General features: G+C 42.3%; 2 protein-coding genes across 3 annotated transcripts in view; one reads left to right on the top strand and one right to left on the bottom strand.

Annotated features, from left to right (window-relative positions):
* Positions 1–933: 933 nt before the first annotated feature.
* LOC122621851 (structural maintenance of chromosomes protein 1A) lies at positions 934–5,445 on the top strand. Its single transcript, XM_043799842.1, has 11 exons — positions 934–1,442; positions 1,498–1,646; positions 1,707–1,875; positions 1,934–2,956; positions 3,015–3,584; positions 3,652–3,907; positions 3,961–4,265; positions 4,330–4,430; positions 4,492–4,995; positions 5,055–5,232; positions 5,289–5,445. Exons 1-11 carry the CDS (start codon positions 1,044–1,046, stop codon positions 5,349–5,351), a joined length of 3,717 nt encoding a protein of 1,238 aa, XP_043655777.1. The 5' UTR covers positions 934–1,043; the 3' UTR covers positions 5,352–5,445.
* A 313-nt stretch (positions 5,446–5,758) lies between these two features.
* Positions 5,759–19,183, bottom strand: part of LOC122621856 (eukaryotic translation initiation factor 4E type 2) — a 44,948-nt gene continuing 31,523 nt past the window's right edge. The window contains exons 3-4 of one of the 2 annotated variants that reach the window (XM_043799849.1): positions 6,810–6,958; positions 5,759–6,475 (exon numbers count right to left, since the gene is read on the bottom strand). In XM_043799849.1, the coding sequence (XP_043655784.1) occupies positions 6,451–6,475; positions 6,810–6,958 (174 nt within the window). In that variant the 3' untranslated portion in view covers positions 5,759–6,450. Of the gene's footprint in view, positions 6,476–6,523; positions 6,689–6,809; positions 6,959–19,183 lie in introns of those variants that run through there. The other variant, XM_043799847.1, reaches the window with a different exon arrangement.

Genomic DNA, 19,183 nt, shown 5'->3' with positions numbered 1-19,183 from the left:
GCTATTTATACTCAGTCGCCGGGAGGGGAAAATTCGAGATTTCCCTGCGAGAAAGGGCCAGAACATTCCAGTCTGTCCGTATGAGTGCGAGCGAGTCAACTAGTCTGCACTTCGCAGGGGAAATTTTCAGTTGAAAGGAGTAGAAAGTTCAGGAACAATCGAGGGATATATTTTTATTGCCATAGGTCAGCATTCCAAGTGGCCAAAAAACTAATTTCGTATGCAAGCTATTTTTGGTTGATTTTTGTATTAATCATTGAGCCATTCATATTTTTAGATTCGGTTTATTTGGTTTATTGACGTCTCTATAATTATATGTGCATGAACATGTACCACATGCATATATTTTCTTCTGATTGGAATATTTCCCCTGCAGAATATCCACATACAATTAGCTTAATGATCGTACTTTTAAAATCGTAATTGTGTCCAATTTGATTGCTTAACTTGGAAAGAAGTATTCATAGAAGTCGTACTGCTATATCCAGGATATACAGTATATGTCGGTCTTTCTTATAATTTTTTGGTTTTATTTCAGTTTATATATGTTCCTACATGGGCAATTATAATATTTATAGATACAAGACCAAGTGCCAAAAATCTCATTTTGCATTATTTATATACATAGACACATATGTACATATATATAAAATGTTTTTGACCGATTTCCATGACCCTTTGAAGGTCTAATATTAAACATCCAGAAAAACCTTTATTAATTGCTTAAAATGGAAAATGCCGTCGGTTTTCATCGTTTAATAATAATAATAAATTATTCATTAATAAAGAAATGCATTTTGTTTACAAGTTGCATTTTGTAAACAAAGCTGACCGATAGCCATCGGTTGTGGTTAAATCGAAAAGGAAATTCTACTATCGCTTGTGGATCCTATCGATAGTTTGTCTTCTACACCCTACCATCTCTGGCGTCTGATATTGGTGGCGTTAGCTGGATACGGTCATACTGTCATAAGAGAAAAAAAAGTTAATTTCGCGCTCATATTGTTATTTTCCTTGGATATTTGTCGTAACCGAGCGTGTGAATGACTGAAGAGGACGACGATGTGGCCCAAAGGGTGGCGACGGCGCCCGTCCGCAAGCCGGACGACGAGACGGCCTTCTTGGAGTACATCGAAATGGAGAATTTCAAGTCCTACCGCGGTCACATAGTTGTGGGTCCACTGAAGCAATTTAACGCGGTTATTGGACCCAATGGATCCGGCAAGTCCAACTTCATGGATGCCATCAGTTTCGTGATGGGCGAGAAGACCAGCAGTTTGCGAGTGAAGCGCCTGAACGACCTGATCCACGGCTCCTCCATTGGCAAGCCCATTTCCCGCAGTTGCTACGTGACGGCGAAGTTTGTGCTCAATCAGGAGAGCCACATGGACTTCCAGCGTGCCGTTATCGGCGGCTCCTCGGAATACCGCATCAACGGAGAGGTTCGTATTGGCAAACAATCCTCTTATTGGCCACTTAATTATTTCACCCTTTTAGAGCGTATCGAGCAGCACGTACTTGAACAAGCTGGAGAAAATTGGCATCAATGTAAAGGCCAAGAACTTTTTAGTATTCCAAGGAGCTGTTGAGAACATAGCCATGAAGACACCCAAGGAACGTACGGCTCTGTTTGAGGAAATTAGCGGGTAACTTTTAGATTTATTGCCAAAAATCATTCATTTTCTAAGTCGTGCTTAATTTTCCAGTTCTGGCCTTCTTAAGGATGACTATAATCGCCTCAAGCAGGAAATGATTGTGGCCGAGGAGGAGACGCAGTTTACTTACCAAAAGAAGAAGGGCATCGCGGCGGAACGAAAAGAGGCCAAACACGAAAAGATGGAAGCCGATCGCTACACTCGCCTGCAAAACGAATACGTATGACTTTGATTTCTTTCAACTCGATCCAATTAGTTACATCTTTTTATTCCAACAGAATGAAAAACAAGTGGAGTATCAACTGTTTAGGCTCTTTCACGTGGAGAGGGACGTTCGGAAGTATACGAGCGATTTGGAGGTGAGGCAGCAGGAAGTTAAAGTAGTCGAACAGCGGAAAGAAGCTGCCGATGAAATCTTGCGGGAAAAGAAAAAAGATGCCGGAAAAATAACCCGAGACCTGGCCAAAATCGATCAGGAAATCAGAGAGTTTGAAACGCAGATGAACAAACGCAGGCCGCTGTACATCAAGGCCAAAGAGAAAGTTACCCACTGCAAGAAGAAGCTCGTTTCTCTACAGAAGACTTTGGAAACTGCCAGGGAGGCGGACAATGCCCATCAGTCGGACATACGGAAACTGGAGAAGCAGTTGGCTGATGTGGAGGCCCTAAAAAAACGTTTTGAGGACGAGATCGAGAACGAGTCGCAGCGCCGGGGCAAAAGCGTCAACATGGAAGAGGGTCTTGTGCAAGAGTACGATCGCCTGAAGCAGGAGGCGGAGGCAACAGCTACTCAGTACCGTTCAGAGCTGGACTCAGTTAACCGGGAGCAAAAATCCGAACAGGACACGCTAGATGGGGAGACTAATCGCCGCGCCTCCGTGGAGGAGTCCTTCAAGAAGCTCACCTTACAGCGCGAGGAAGCTGTAAAGCGTCGAGACAAACTGATGGATCACATCAAATCATCCCAGGCCGCTTTGGAGGAACAGAACCGGATCAAGGACGAGCTCCGCCGAGATGTTGGCACATCCAAGGAAAAGATTGCCGAAAAGCAACGCGAGCTGGAGGACGTACGCGATCAACTGGGCGATGCCAAGAGCGACAAGCACGAGGATGCTCGTAGGAAAAAGAAGCAGGAGGTGGTGGAGCTCTTTAAGAAACAGGTCCCAGGAGTGTACGACCGTATGATTAACATGTGTCAGCCCACGCACAAGCGATACAATGTGGCGGTCACCAAAGTTTTGGGCAAGTTCATGGAAGCCATCATTGTGGACACCGAAAAGACGGCTCGTCACTGCATTCAGGTGGGTTTAGTTGGTCAGCTGGGATTTATATACATTCTTAATTATTTTTCTTCTACAGATTCTAAAGGAGCAAATGCTGGAAGTGGAAACCTTCTTGCCCTTGGACTATCTGCAAGTTAAGCCTCTGAAGGAACGTCTTCGTAACATCAGCGATCCACGTAACGTGCGATTGGTTTTTGATGTACTAAAGTTTGAGCCTCAAGAGATCGAACGAGCTGTCCTCTTCGCCACAGGCAACGCTCTTGTCTGTGAGACTCCCGAGGACGCCATGAAAGTGGCCTATGAGATAGACCGATCACGTTTCGATGCTCTGGCCCTGGACGGAACATTCTACCAGAAATCGGGTCTCATATCTGGCGGCAGTCACGATCTGGCTCGCAAAGCAAAGCGTTGGGACGAGAAGCACATGGCTCAGCTAAAAATGCAGAAAGAGCGCCTCCAGGAAGAGCTCAAGGAGCTGGTGAAGAAGTCACGTAAGCAGAGTGAGCTCGCCACTGTGGAGTCGCAGATTAAGGGTCTGGAGAACAGGCTTAAATATAGTATGGTCGATTTGGAGTCCTCCAAGAAGTCAATTAGTCAGTATGACAATCAGTTACAGCAGGTCCAAACCCAGCTGGATGATTTTGGAGTGAGTTTACATTTTAAATTATAAAATTACCCCCTAAGTTATAATATATTTTATCTGAATTTTGCAGCCCAAGATCCTTGAGATCGAGCGTCGGATGCAAAACCGCGAAGAGCACATCCAGGAAATTAAAGAAAACATGAACAATGTGGAGGACAAGGTGTATGCCTCTTTCTGCCGCCGCTTGGGCGTGAAGAACATCCGGCAGTACGAGGAGCGTGAGCTGGTCATGCAGCAGGAGCGAGCGCGTAAGCGGGCCGAGTTTGAGCAGCAGATAGATTCCATAAACTCGCAGCTGGACTTCGAGAAACAAAAGGACACAAAGAGTAAGTACATAAAATAATATGCATATAAAGTTGCTAATCAAATGCCATCGTAGAGAACGTTGAGCGCTGGGAGCGCAGCGTACAGGATGAGGAAGATGCCCTAGAGGGCCTCAAATTAGCTGAGGCACGCTATCTGAAGGAAATCGACGAAGACAAGGAGAAAATGGAAAAGTTCAAGCAGGACAAGCTGGCCAAGAAGCAAGCCGTGGATGACATGGAGGAGGACATATCTAAAGCCCGCAAGGATGTGGCAAACTTGGCCAAGGAAATCCATAACGTGGGCAGTCATTTATCTTCGGTAGAGTCTAAGATCGAGGCCAAGAAAAACGAACGCCAGAACATATTGTTGCAAGCAAAAGTAAGTTTAAGGAATTACTTTATATCCCCTTATTTTGTGTTACATTGTGTTATTCACTCCGTAGACCGATTGCATCGTGGTGCCACTGTTGCGCGGCTCGCTGGACGACGCGGTGCGACAAAGCGATCCGGATGTCCCATCCACCTCTGCAGCAATAGAAAATATGTAAGCTTATTTAATAATAGCCCTAAAAATTACTGAATTAAAATAATTAATATATTTCCAGTATTGAAGTGGATTATACATCTCTACCACGAGAGTATACAAAGCTGAAGGATGACTCCGCGTTCAAGAAGACCCACGAATTGCTTCAAAAGGACCTGCAAAGCAAGCTGGACGTCTTGGAGCGCATACAGACGCCCAACATGAAGGCCTTGCAGAAACTCGATGCCGTAACGGAAAAAGTGCAATCCACCAATGAGGAGTTTGAGAATGCGCGAAAGAAAGCAAAGAAGGCCAAGGCGGCATTTGAACGGGTGAAGAACGAACGCTCCTCTCGCTTCGTTGCCTGTTGCCAGCATATATCGGACGCCATTGACGGTATCTACAAGAAATTAGCTCGCAACGAGGCAGCCCAGGCCTATATCGGTCCCGATAATCCCGAAGAACCATATTTAGATGGTATTAACTACAATTGTGTAGCGCCCGGCAAACGTTTCCAACCCATGAATAACTTGAGTGGTGGCGAAAAAACAATCGCGGCCTTGGCCCTGCTTTTCTCCACCCACAGGTATGCGGATATCATTACTTGCCATATGTTGAAAAAAATATTAATATTTTTGTATGCAGCTTTCATCCAGCGCCGTTCTTTGTCCTCGACGAGATTGATGCCGCCTTGGACAACACAAATATTGGCAAAGTCGCTTCGTATATAAGGGATCACACAACCAACCTGCAGACCATCGTCATCTCCTTGAAGGAAGAGTTCTATGGTCATGCGGATGCTCTTGTGGGCATTACACCTGGGGTAGGTAATCAAGTGGTGTAAGTTGGGCCAAGTCTAAATATTGTTTTCTCTTCCAGGAAGGTGATTGCCTCGTATCCAATGTTTACATCATGGACTTGACAATGTTCGAGGACACGTAAAGATCAATATCGGATGTATTATAAGTATTAGATGTAACTTTACTGTAAATCTCGGGATTTCCAATTAATAAAGCCAGTAAATGTGTAGACCTAAGATTTAGTAATTTATTTTATTACACTCAAGCAATTATACTTACTGCAAGGAAAGATAGGAACCACTTAGTTGTTTTGAAAATATGTTCTGCAACTTTAATAGTTTCCTTTATTAGGCTTGCGTTGGTTGTACTGTACCGGAGAAAATAAAATGTGTTCGGATGTGTGAAATAATAGTTCGATTGATGAATGTTTGTTGGTATATGTAAAACAACTGGGTTTTTGCTTTTAGTTTCAATTTTTAGTTTTTCTCTTTTTTTTCTTCACGTAAAAAACTTTTTGTATTTCTTCAAGAACAAAAACAAACAATTTGATTATTCAGTTTCGGTTTGTATCATTAATTTAAAATAATCAATGCAAACAGATAAATACAGCATCGGCTAGTTGGTGTGTCAGTTTCATTGATTCATTATCTTGTGTGTTGGCTGCCTGCCGACTATGGCGATAATCGATAAGGCTACGATACAAGGGCACGCCCGTGGGAGGAGTGGTCCAATTGTGTTAAAGGATTGAGATAAGGTTTGGTAAATTAATACAAAATAAACTAGGATAGATTAGCCAGATTCTAGGGGCTTCGGTCTTCGGCTTTGGGCAGTTTGGGGGACTCTGATTTTCTTTAATGGGGAATGCCTAATTTATACTTTATACATACGAACTAAAATATTTATGGCGTTTCATATATACACACACACTTTGTAAACTCGTTTAAAATACAAAGATTTGTCTCATTAGCGCTTAAATATTAATTTGCCTTTCTGTGGATTTGTTGTTTCGGGTTGTCCTCGCTGTCGATGCGGTTGGATTCGTGGTTGATGTTTCGATTCCGGATGAGGATGAGATGTTCTGGTGTGTCCAGGTTGGTTTATTGTGCTCGCTGTTGGTGTATAACTCCTGTCTGTGCTGTCGATGAACTTGTGGCTGTTGCTGCTTTTACTAGCGACATATATTATCTGTTTGTGTAATTATTGTTTTTGTTTTTCTTTTGTTTATAGTTATTCACTGAATTTCAGCTTTTCAATGGGCCTTTATTACTGCAAAATAAAAGAAAAAGAATATTGATTCTTTAATTAGATAATTGCTTGATGATCAGTGCTGGGGGTTTCCCTTCCCAAACCATTAAGTTTATTAAATTCACGAATATCTTGATTATCGAGATTTTTCATCACGATCTGCCATATCTTGAATTAAAGCCGTATCGATTTCGATTAAAGAGGTTTCCCAGCTTACGATTTCGACGTCTCGGTCTGCGTATGGTACAGGTGGTATTCGAATTACCAGATTAGTTTACGTTAATTATGACAAGATTCTCTGATAGCTACAAGTATATCTAGTTGGCATAGTGAGTGAAACCTTCGGCATACTTACATTGAAACATATTTAAGGCTATCACAGTGTATCTTATACTCCATTGCCGTTGTTAGAGGTATATTTAATATCCTGCGTAACGTATCACGGATACGTGTTGTACTGGTCATATCAGTGGCAGTCCTGTTCCATACTGATAAGCTATCCTCCTGCAGGTGAAACGAAATATTAGTAATTGGTAATAGTTACTCTACATTAAGGTAATAAGCCTAGGAAACCATGCCATGTCGAGGGTAGAGTAAGAAGTAAAAACACCTTTTATAGCTTTTTTGTTTAATACTTTTTATTTCTCAATCAATATGTAAGGAAATCATTTCACACGTCTGACCAATTGGAAATGAAAAAATTATAATAATAATAATAATGGTAATAAGAAACACACTTGATATTAACACAAAGGCAAATCTAATTTCTTAATTTTACTTTTGTTTTTCTCATTTCGATTTTGTTTCTTTGCTGGTTTTTAATTTAAATTTGTTTTCACTTTTTGTTGTTTGCTGTTACTGTGCTCTTCACATTACTTTCGTCGGCTGCTGTTCCATGATTTTCTTTTTCTGCATTTATTAATCATACATTTATTTATGTATAAGACTAACACTTAAGTATAATGTTGTTTTTTTGTTTCATTACTTTTCATAATTAACTAAATTGTCTAAGAAGAGAGAAAATATATGATAATATGCAATTTGTTTTTGTTACGGATTTTTGTTGGTTTTTAATTAATTTTTTGTGTTTTTGTTTTTTTTTTTTGCTTTTGTTATTATATTATTTAAACATTTTTAACAATTATGAGTATTTGCTCAAAAACTTGACTTGAACCGCTTTTTGTAGCATTTAGCGCGGCTTGGTTTCGTGTTTATTTTTTAGGTTTTGTTAGTTGAATTTTGATTTCCTTTTAAGTAGGGTTTACTGTGGTGTTCGTGTGCGCACACAAAACTAAATTGTTTTTCGCCACTAAAGTTCGTCGCTCGCCATCTTTCCTGTTCTTAAATGGATCGTTATTTCGTATCGACTTTGTTATATACGCATATATAATGTTTATAATCGGTTTACATACGTGTGTATATATAGGTGTAGCATTACTTTTGTGTGGCTGTGTCAGTGTGGTGTTTTAAACGCTTGTTAAATTGCACATTGATATTTTAATATTTTGTAAATATTAAACATTACTTCGTTTGGTTTCATTCTTTGCTAAATTATTTGGACTATCTTCGGTATATATGTTTGTATGTATGTATAATTTATATATATGCTAATTTGTAACTATAATTAAAATATATGTATAAATATTTATTCATGTTAGTTCTCGACTTTCTTGGTTGTTTGTTTTATCATACTTGGAAATATACTTTCATTATTGCTTCTTGAATATACATATGTGAATCCCGTTAAGTATTTACTTGTTTGCGTTCGTCCTTTATTGTGATTGTGTGTGTGTATCTCTGTATCTTTGTGTCTCTGTGTGTGGTTACTCCTTCATCCTGTTTGTCTTCGCTCTCTGATCCCGAATTGGTTTACTTTTGCTTGTTATTGCCATCAGTTTTGGTTGCCGATTTCGCTGATTGCTGTCGTCTGAGTGCTGAGTAAAAATGCTTCGATATGCCTGGAATTATTGTTGCAATTGCTGCTCCCAATCCACAATCGACACATCCACCAAAAATAATCATCAATCTATCAATTCAACATCGTGCTGAAGCTACCTCTATCTGTCCCTTTCGCTCTCTCGATCTCAAGCCATGTGTGTGAGTGCGTCTGCTTGTGTTTCGACTATTGCTGGCCTCTTCTGAGGGCTGCCTGCCAGTTGGCGTTGGCAACCCTACGCAAAACAGAGTTGCATGTAACGCTTTATTCCATTCCGTTCGTTCCTTTTCCACCTTCACTGTTAATTTTTTTCTTTTTGAATTTTATTCAATTTTAAAGTACAATTGCACGAGTGATGTTTGTTGCACTCGTCACTAAGAATATATATATATTTTTTTGTGTTTTTTTTTCTGGCGGTTGTTATGGAAATTGATTTGATTTGTTACTAATTATTCATATATAGAGTTGTATATATATGCGTATGTATATATAAATAGTCCAAATTATGTTAATATTAAAATTCTAATTTTTATTAATTGAACTTTTGCGCTTAAATTTAGCATTTCATTTGTTATCCTTTTCTAAGTTAATTTTTTTTTTCCTTTTTCGTTCACAATCAAAAAATGATAAAATGAAACAAATTATAGAAAAAATATATATAATTGTCTGTATTTATTGCGGAGCCAAAACTTATAAATAAATTAGACAAGAACTAAAGCTAAACATATAAATAACAAGACAACTAAATAATAGAACCTAGAAACTTCATTAATTTTTAGTTTTGTATTAATTTTGTTTGGGTTTTTGAGCTTGAGGATTGAAGAGACTCAAAATTCAATTCTTCGTATCATATCATTTTCATGTAAATTTGATTTGTTTGGTGAAAAGTGGAAGAAATGCGATTCAAGTAGAAAAACTAAAATGTTTTCTTCCTTTACTCCCGAAAATCGTATTAATATTATAGGTTAATTTCGTATCTTCCATCGTTTTCTCTCTTTCAATATTTTACAAACATTTCGTGTCTGAACGGAGGAGGGGTGCGTGCTTTTTTACAAGTTTAGAAACGAACACATTCACGTAGATATAGAATAACGATTAGTGTGTGGATTGCTCCCCTCCCCAGGGGTATATAGATACATATATCGATCTGAAGAATGCTGGGTAATAAGAAGAACACCAAGGCCCCGGCTTGAGTAGGTTGGTTTGGTTTAAGGCCCAAAATGTTAGCTAGTCGAAGCCAAGCGCTCTTTTTATGTATACATAGAGAAGATATAGCACACACATAATAAATAACTGAACGATTTTGAATGTGGGGTTCTTCTACGCTTTGCTTTATATACGCACAACATTTACATAGAATTTGTAATTTATATATTTATAATTGGTTTTTATATAATTAGGAATATGGGGTAGGTAGGTAATCTAAATTTGAAAAAATCATTTTACATATTCATTCTTAGTAGAAAAACGCAGTTTTATCTCGTGTATACAGCAAAGTTATTTTGTTTTTTTTTTCTTTCTGTTTTTCTTGCTATAATTTTTAATTATTATAATTTAAATTTAATTCGAAAAATCTACTTAGTGAAATTTGTTACGTTGGTTAAGAATTTTGTATATTTCTTCATTTTTCATTTTTCTGTTTTACTTGCTTTTTATGTTTGTTGTTAAAGATTGATTTATATATATAACATCACATTATAATAATTACTAATTAATAGATTTGCCCTCTGCTCTTTCGTCTCTTTTTGTTTTATGTTTTTAATTTTGCAATCATAGCATTTGCGAGATGCACACATATGAAGTTTCGTAATAAATATTAGATTTATGTTTACAATTTTGTGTTTTCCCGGAGGATTACCGCTGAAATTGCTCGAGACAAAATTCAGCGTAGACCACAATAATAATTATAATGACTATTTACATGGAAAATCTAACGTATATTAACCGAACGATCTGATTTAGCATCTCTGTGTGTCCAAGTGTAGTTGTCTATAGGCCTATGGTTTCGCTTTTTCGCTTCTAAGTGGGAAATGGCAACACGTGTCGGGGGATGGGGGCACAAAAGGGTTAGGGGTGGGGAAATTAAATTAGGGCCAGCACTTCCACTCCTTCTGCCACTGCCTCATTTACAGCAAATAAACTTGATGGAATTTAATTTGTGTGAACACCGAAAATGCTCCTCCGCCGCTCGTGGCTTCCATTAATTTTCGCCCAGACCAGACCGGCTCTGTCTTAATTAGAGCCACCGCTCTTCCGCCGCTCCAAGGGATGAGGATGTGGTGCGTCCTGGTTGCTGGCTACGTGACTCCCGGGCTCCTTCGCTCATTTGTATGCATTGGCCGGCGGTGTTCGGTTTTTATCTAGAGCGAGAAATGTACGGAAAAGTGTTAAATGATTATCAAACTGTAGCTGCGGCAAATTCTGCTACTCTCTCTCTACGCGCTTTTCAATGGAAAGCGTTGCAAAACACGTCCTGGCGCTGGCAATGCGATAAACGAGAAGCGGATATGGAATTTCCGTACACGTGGGACAGTATTTGGTGCAGTACACTCGCAGAAAATGCATCTCTAAAACGTGCTGACGCTTTTAAGATGTCCTTCTGGGTTAAATTTTTAGTAAATTTAGCTGCTTTGTGGAATGGGATTTTCGCAGGAGGTATGTATCCAGATCGCAACTAGCGCGAAACCTAGCAGTTATTTCCCATGTGCATGTGGGCAAAGGTTCAGCAACAGAAAGTCGGGCTCGTGCCACCCAACCACCCACCTCATTCACACCGCCGCCCCCCCAGAATCCTCCTGGCCTTGCCGCCATCTCTGCCCGTGCTCCTTGGCATTGTCTCTAGTCGAAGGACAGGACAGATGATGGTGCCACCGATGGAACCACCGAACTAGCGAGCCACCACATAACGACAGACCGAGCGACGGAACGACGGAACGACCAGAGAACGACTCGAATGTAGCCTCGAATGCTTTTTGCATGCGTGTGCGCCACTCAAGTGGCTCATTATGACCAGCTGCTCGCAAATACCCAGACACTGACGTGGATCTCATCCACCAGGACTGGCCTGGACACACATTCATTCATCGCCTACTTGAAGTGTGGCGCGTGGTAGAATTTCATTAGAGCGATGGCAAACAACGAAATAAAAAAAAAAAAACCATTTTCTATTTATTTAATTTGGCGTTAGGCAAGCAAGACGAAAACGTCAGAGCAACAGAAGCCACTAGTCCTTGTCGTCTGGCTGATGACATCAGCTAGATTCGCGATATCCTGCCACCCACTGGCCAGTCATCCAGCCACATTCCACACTGAGAAAAAAGGCGGTCGATTGTAGCTGTGACCATGATGAGAAAGTGTTCCTTAAGCTATTTAAGTCGTTGTGTTTACAGCTTCAAAATCGGATAATAACTGATATAAATATTTCCTCGAATTTTTAAGCTTATTTTCGCAGTGTGCAAATCGAGTAATTTGCGTCACAGCGTTTTTCCCTGACCCACACAAATGTTTAAAAATAGTTGCCATCCCACGCGGTCGCCATTCAATTGATCTCTCATCGCGAGGACGAGAGGTCAAAAATAGAAAGGCATTAAAGTCATTCAGTTATCAATATTGCAAGGCAATCGGGAGCAGGTGAATTCCGGGTGGATTAAAGATTTAACACGACCTTGACACCACATAACAACTGGGTTAAGTATTCACTTATTAGAGGCCTAGCCACACATTCATAACTGCCGCCAGTTGTAGTTAAAGTTTGAGCATGTGGTTGGCCCAAAAACACACTTTCGTTTCCCAACTAGTTTTCGTTTATGTTTGCTTTTATTGCTGAAGGCTCATTAGAGAAATTTCCTGGTTTAATGGTCCTTGCGAAGGAGGAGACTTGCACTTAAAGTCAACCGGGTGTAAAAGCTTAAAATCTGCAGCAAACCGAAACAAATGAACACTGATTTCTGGCATTTTAATAGAAAGGAGAAGCGGCTTTTATACACATTTATTGTAATTACAGTACCATAAGTACGCGTATTTCAATAATCGAACTTTTGCATTTATCAGGGTAGAGATTTACCCAATTATAAATATTTATCTGCCCAAAGGCAACAGCCTGGCAACGAAATAAATACCGCAAAATCAGGATAATTTGCTGCTATTTGCATGGTCAAAAACCACACTCACAGCCCACAGCTCACAGTCCTCGTATGAGGATGAGGATAAGGATGTGGATGTGGATGTGGAAGCGATGTGTGAGTGGAAATGATATACATAAATCGCTGGGAATCAATTCGAAATGTCAAAAGGCAACGGCTGAGCTGCTGGGCCTGCCATTTGGCGACTAGACCTAAAATAGCAAGGGCCACAGCAGCAAATTGAATTGATCCAGAGCCAAACAGAAGAGGGGGTTGAGTTGGCTACGTTGGCTGGGCTGGCACTTAAAATCCGAGTGACGTGCCGGGCCCGACTAGGCCGTAAAAGCTGAAGCAGCGTCAGACGAGACGAGGGAAGAGATGGAACCTACACCAATGCAGACCCCACAGATTCCCCGATAACCACGATGGCAATCGCCATCGCCATCGCCATTCCTCGATGCCGCCACCACTGACGCGACTGACTTTGACATGACAGTTTAATTGAGGGACAGCTCCTACCAACCTAACAACCTTCCAACCTACCAAGCTATCAACCAACGAACCTACGAAGAACCCAGTAAGCCAATCCCACTTCCTCCCCTTCGGAAACAATGGAAGCACAACAACGCGCTCGAAATGTATGCAAATTAGTTCGTGTCCCCGGGAAACATCTCCGGCGATTGGAGATTGGAGCGCAGCGGAGTCGTGCGAAACTGTTTGCCTTTCTGCCCGGCAGCTCCTTTGGGAGCTCAGGCAGCTCAGTGTCCAGGACAAAATTTAAAATGTATGATTTCGGTTGAGTGAAGGCCGGCTTAACAGTGCCGGAAAGAGCTAAATCAGGCAACTGTTTCCAAAGTTAAAATATCTTTTGAATTAATATTTATTACATAGAAGGCGACTCTGCTGCAATAGTAATGCACTTACTCATGTTAAATTCAATTCAGTTACTAACTTCAATAAGTAATTGCGAACCAGTTACTGAGCTGCACAACTCCAATGAAATATTTCTCAGCATAAGGTAGTTAAAATCCCGGGAGAATCGAAACCATACCCTTCGCTTTCTCCCCGTTTTCTAATTTTAACTAAAATTTGTTTATGGAATTGCAAACAGGAGTGGGATGACGAGCTGGCAAAGGGCACAGGGCTTTGGTGTCGCCGCGGCAAGTTAATCGGTCAACTTCAGGCTGGCAATCGAGCAGTCCGAAAACAAAAGGCTGCACAAAAGGCTGAGCGGGCGATAATGGTGGGAATTTTGATGGTCATCCATCAGCGAAACGAGACAGCGATGGACGGAGGGCAGGACGGCAGGAGGGAGGGAGGGAGAGCAGCGAGCGGAGCATCAGGACAAACCGCATGAGCAAATTGCCTGGGCGAGAGATGTTGGCAAAGCTGCCGGCACAGGACACGTGCTGTAACCCATTGACCAATGTGCCGCTCTCACCTCCGGACTCGGCGCATGCTGGGGATTTTGTGGTCTCCGCCCGTCTCCGACCTTTCATTTCAGGTGGGCGGTGTGTGGGTGGTGTATGGTGGTGTATGGTGTATGTAGTGTGTGTGTGTGTGTGAGTGTGGGTTGACAGTGTCAGTTGACTATGTAGTGCAGGTGACGGCACCATGGAATCCATCACTATTTATGTGGTTCGCTTACGCAAATCCGCCGCTCGCAGAGGAGGAGCCGACCGGCCAGGACGACTATGGGGGCGGTTGCAAGGGTAATGCAGCATGTAACTCAATCAGGGGCGTGGCAGGACACACCCGTACACCCACACACACACGGCCACCCACCCACACGGCCACACATTGATTTCAGCTGCGAGGATGGATGCCTGGCTGCAAATTGAACCATCAAGGACTCTCTGCCCCCATTGCAAATTGCGTCCGACAGTCAACAATGGGAATAGGTGGTGGTGGTGGTGGTGTTGGTGGAGGTGGTGCTGGTGGTGGTGCTGGTGGGTACAAGGTTGCGCAGCGAGAGTAGCAACAGAAACTGCAGATGCTGTTGCACATATAGCTGTAATTGCTAATTTTGGAAGGTGTCCTTTAAAGGACTACAAAGAATATATATGTATATATAACACATTTTTCTCTAGAAACCCGCTCTTCCTGGTATTTTAGCATCGCTTTTAACTGCATACAAATAAAGTGTGTGGGTTGCATATGCAAATTGGAACAGGCAGCAGGCAGGTACGTTGTCCTCATCAACATCAACATCATTATCCAGATTGTCGTCATCATCACACATTTCGGAATTGCAGAGAGAATGTGGATGGATTTACATACATTTCTTTGCGCCTGCCATGCAGCGACAATCACATAATGGCCATAAGTGATGAGCAACCCACCTTCAGCCACATGCTCATCCTCCCTGCCTCCCTGCCTCCCTGCACATCCTGCTGAATCCTCGCTCTCCTCCATTGCCGTTAAAATGTATTGCCTGCTTATAGGCGCGTGCGGTTAAGTGACAGCAAAGGCGTAAGGGGGCGGGGCAGAATGGCTGGATGGCTGGTTGGATCTCGGCTGGGACAGCAGCACAAACAAGTACCGAAAGTACAGCTCGCCATTGGAGGTCATAAAGTAGACACTGGCTAGGCATAAACTAAGAGATATTATGAAGTGGAACATTTTGATACTATCATTCCAAATGCTGTCAAAGTTCCTATTCCTAAGTACACATCCAATTAAAAATATTATATTTCCCAAAGGCAAAAGCCACTGCGCTACTGTGCGTATACGTAATTTCATGTATCACATCCATTTATGAATATGTATCGCAATCTTTATTGGACTCCATGATATGCTTTTGAATATCCATTTCACTTGCCTACTCGCCCCCCGAATTACTTCTGTGTCTGCAGCTCGGATTACCACTGTACTTGGATGGTGCTCGAGTACTTGGCCAACTCCTTGTTTGTTGGCAAAGTGGCAGAGGAACCAAACAGCACAGGACGGGGGACGGGAAACGGGGGGCAGCAATACAGATAAGATAGCCGGAGCAACGACAGCGGGGATAAAAACTATCTGACAACAATGGTAGCTGTCAGTGGCACTCTCCACTCCACTCAACTCTGCACAGCCCCACCTTTTGCAATTTGCTCCCCGCCACCCTCCCCAATATTGTGGGGGATTCTCGTACCTTCGGCAGGGATGTGTAAACCAATTTTAACGGTTTAACTTACAGCTTATGCTGGGGTCCTTCGTGTGTTTTGTCCGAGTGTGTGTGTTTGTGTGTTGGCATTAAGCGTTTGGCCATGTTTGTTTACAATGGTTTTATGTTTGCACAAATGACGACTTCGCCCTTGCCAACTTGCCAACTTGCCAACTTCCCCGAGTTCGGACACACAGAGCAGCAGTCCAGACTGGAGGATCTGAGAGTGGACGACGTGGGATCTGGGCACCCAGGCCGTTGCCAAGTCAAGCGTTTCCTCTGGCGCTCTCCTAAATTTATGCATGAAAAGAAGGCAAAAAGGAGCAAGCAGTGGCGTGTGTTTGTGACTTATTGTTATGCTGCCACTGTGCCCAATTTATGACTCGAGGTCGGCGGGACAAGCGACATTCTCAAAGCCACCCACAAAGCAAACACAACCCCCCCACCCCCATCCATTCCATTCCATCCCATTCCATTCAGTTTCCCATCCCCACGGTGCCCCTTAAAAATAGACAACCCGTGTGGGCTGGAATTCCCCGCCTGCCATCTTGATTTCATTGCCTCTCGGATAGGACAAATTCTATGCTAAATGGAATTCACACAGCCAGAAAAAGGTCTCATTATTTAAAGGAGTATTAAACGCAAAGGTGCAATTTTTCACCCTCTTTTTTGGATATAAGTTAGAAAGCTCCATAGGTAAAAAGAAACTTCTGTAAGCGAACTTATGCAAGTTCGTAATCCTAATAGGCTCACCATTACGCAGTACAAACTGCCAACGACATTCGTTATTCTCTCTGTGCACGGACTGAAAAGTTTCATGGCTCCTCGAAACCTACGGCACACATAAATACATGGACTTAGGCCCTGGGACTCGACTCGCGCCCGTTTCATCAACTCGAGCAGAACGGCAAACGGCAAACGCACAGGGAGTCGCACAGCAGAGTGGAAGTTGTCGAAAGGATGGATGGAGGCAGATGATGTTGGGCAGCCTGGTGGGGATGGTGGATGGTGGAGGAGATTGCGAGCAGAAGGACGAAGGCACTTGGGATTAAGCTGGCAGCGACTCTGCTGCTAAAGTTAAGGATTTTGAGTGCCTGATGAAGCGGCGAAGCTTGAGCCCAGCTCATCCCAGCTTCCAGCTCCCAGCTCCCAACTCTCAGCTCCTTTCAGCTCCTCTGGCCCCGCATCGCGCTCCTTCATTAAAAGCTGCCAACTTATGCGATCTGATTTAAGCTCCCTTCCTACGCTGTGCTGTTTATACATACATATTTCTGAATATATATATATATATAATCCAGGGGGTGTATTTCAGCGCTTTTGGGTTTAGTCCAAGTGCGTGGGTGTGCTAAATTTAACCGAGTTAAATTTAATTGCAATCTGAAGCCAACTTTTGCTTGCAACTCTCTCTCTAAATTTTGCCACGAGTTTATTATTTCAAATTTGACTTGCTGCGAACTTTCGCATTTAAGTAAACAAATCTAATTCAAATTGAAATGAAAATAGATGTCATATTTCGTATCAAAAATAAACTGATTAATGCAGCTGGCACAAATCGATTTCGAGGATTTTGCAGTTTTTATTCGGGATACGATACAACGTCGATACAAAGGACGAGCGAGTAGCCCCCTTAAATATGCAGCACTAAATGTAAATTTGCTTTTTGTGCGCATTAGCACATTTCCCAAAATGTCGGGGATGTGGCTTCGGTGGGTGGTGGGTGGCTGTACGTGCGTGTAGTCAAGTGTTTGTTTGTTTAGCTGGCGACAATAAACAACAACAAAAGCAACAATAACAACAACAACAGGGAGGTGGCAGCCAAATGAGCGAGCACAACAAAAACGCCACAGCAACCACAGGAGCTGGAAAAGCAACAGCAGCAGCAGGAACAGCATGAGGAGCAGCAGCAGCAGCAACTGTGAAGCTCCTTGTTGTCAAGTGGAGTTTAATTTATGTTCAGCCCTGAACGAACACACCACCCCACCACCACCCACTGAGCGGAGCCGCCCCCCCGGTGGAGCCCCCTCCTCGATGGCCACCACCTGACGCCATATTGGAGGCGCCTGCTCCAAGTTTCGCCTGTGCCAGTGCCAGTGCCTGTGTCTGTGTGCTTTGTGTGCCCCGCCTTGCTTTTGGCGCTAACTTAATTTCCATTTCCAAATTTAGCACGTCTCACTGTGGGGCCGCCTCCCTTTTGCCAGTTTGTCCACAGTCGCTCTGCTTTTTTTAAGGCAAAGCGAAAAACTTCGCTCCCAATTCGATATTCAAGTTATTTAGATTTTGTTCTTAAATTAAGCAATATTTTCAAGGCTCTTTCCTTTAGTTTTACTTTTAAATTGCGTGTTTAAAGTTCATAGCTAGGCACTATATGTTTATGTTTCCAGAAATAAATTGCCTAATTTAATTTCCGATTTCAAAAACATATTTTTCTGAATGCAAACCATCGCAAGTTGCGTGCTAAAGGCACGTTTTCTATTAAAGCCAAAGGCCAAGCTGGCGTTCTATCCAAAAAAAAAAAAAGAAGAAAGAAGGGAAATTAAGTGGTAACAAAATCCATCTCAGCGAAATGAAACCAAAGGCGAAAACAGCGAAACGTGGAGAATGTTAATCGGAATAAGTTTCGGCGAAAAACTTTCATTAGACACTTGGCAAAGACGGAAATTCTCAAGCTGATTGCTTGCCACAAGCAACCGCCACAAAACAAAAGCAACGCAAAAAAACAAGAAAACCATAAAAACCCAACTGACGTAATCAATGTTGGGGCAAGATCGTAAATAAGGAAATTCAAGTGGTGCCACGAATAAACTGGATTGCTGTGTATTCGCTGACGAGTTTGTGGAGTTTAGTTAATTATCTTTGAGGAAAAGCTTTCATCACCTCACTTTAACTCCTTGTTTAAAGTCAAACCTTAAATTCCTTGCCTCAAACTGCAGCATGTGTGGTAAAGTGACCAACTGACGGATTAGCAATAGACCTCCACCAAAAGCCAGGGTGTCAGTGGTTTGCGGGGCATTGACGCGGTTCATTGTCCTTTTGTTTAGCCATCACACCACCACCGCCCACAGATCCTGCACAATGGCTGAGGCGGCGAGTACTGTCGTAAGCCACTGCGACCCGTTCTAAACACAAAGGCCAATTATTTGGCTCGCAAACTGGCAAGGTGGAAATGCAGTGGGAAATTCAACAGCAGCTGCGGCTCAATTACCTTGGGACAATGTGCCTAACTGCATAGAACTAAGACGGCGAATTGCACAGAGAGAAATATGCCTGCCAAATAATATATTATTCTGGGAGTGCATTAAACCGGAAGGCTTATTGATATAAATCTTCGAAATGGCTATTACTTTATGCTTGACTATAAACGCAAGTTGCCTTTTAAGTTTGCAGCGTGAAAGGGAAAGGGCTCAACAAGTTCGTCACTTGACTATACTCGTGTAGTACATGTTTTATTTCCCACTCCCATTGATGGTTTGACAAGCAATTTTTCAGTTTCAGTTCGGTTTTACGATGTGCACACAACACCCAACAAT

This window comes from Drosophila teissieri, chromosome 3R (assembly GCF_016746235.2).
Source record: "Drosophila teissieri strain GT53w chromosome 3R, Prin_Dtei_1.1, whole genome shotgun sequence".
Taxonomy (NCBI): Eukaryota; Metazoa; Arthropoda; class Insecta; order Diptera; family Drosophilidae; genus Drosophila; species Drosophila teissieri.
Note: the sequence above shows the minus strand (reverse complement) of the source record. Positions and strands in the feature narration are given on the sequence as shown.

What these genes read in the sequence shown, in the direction of transcription:
- LOC122621851 (XM_043799842.1), top strand. Translation starts at nt 1,044, where the DNA reads ATGACTGAAGAGGACGACGATGTGGCCCAAAGGGTGGCGACGGCGCCC. An exon ending in ACATATTGTTGCAAGCAAAA is followed by an intron (nt 4,266 to 4,329) that starts GTAAGTTTAAGG and finishes TTCACTCCGTAG; the next exon opens with ACCGATTGCATCGTGGTGCC. An exon ending in TCTGCAGCAATAGAAAATAT is followed by an intron (nt 4,431 to 4,491) that starts GTAAGCTTATTT and finishes ATATATTTCCAG; the next exon opens with TATTGAAGTGGATTATACAT.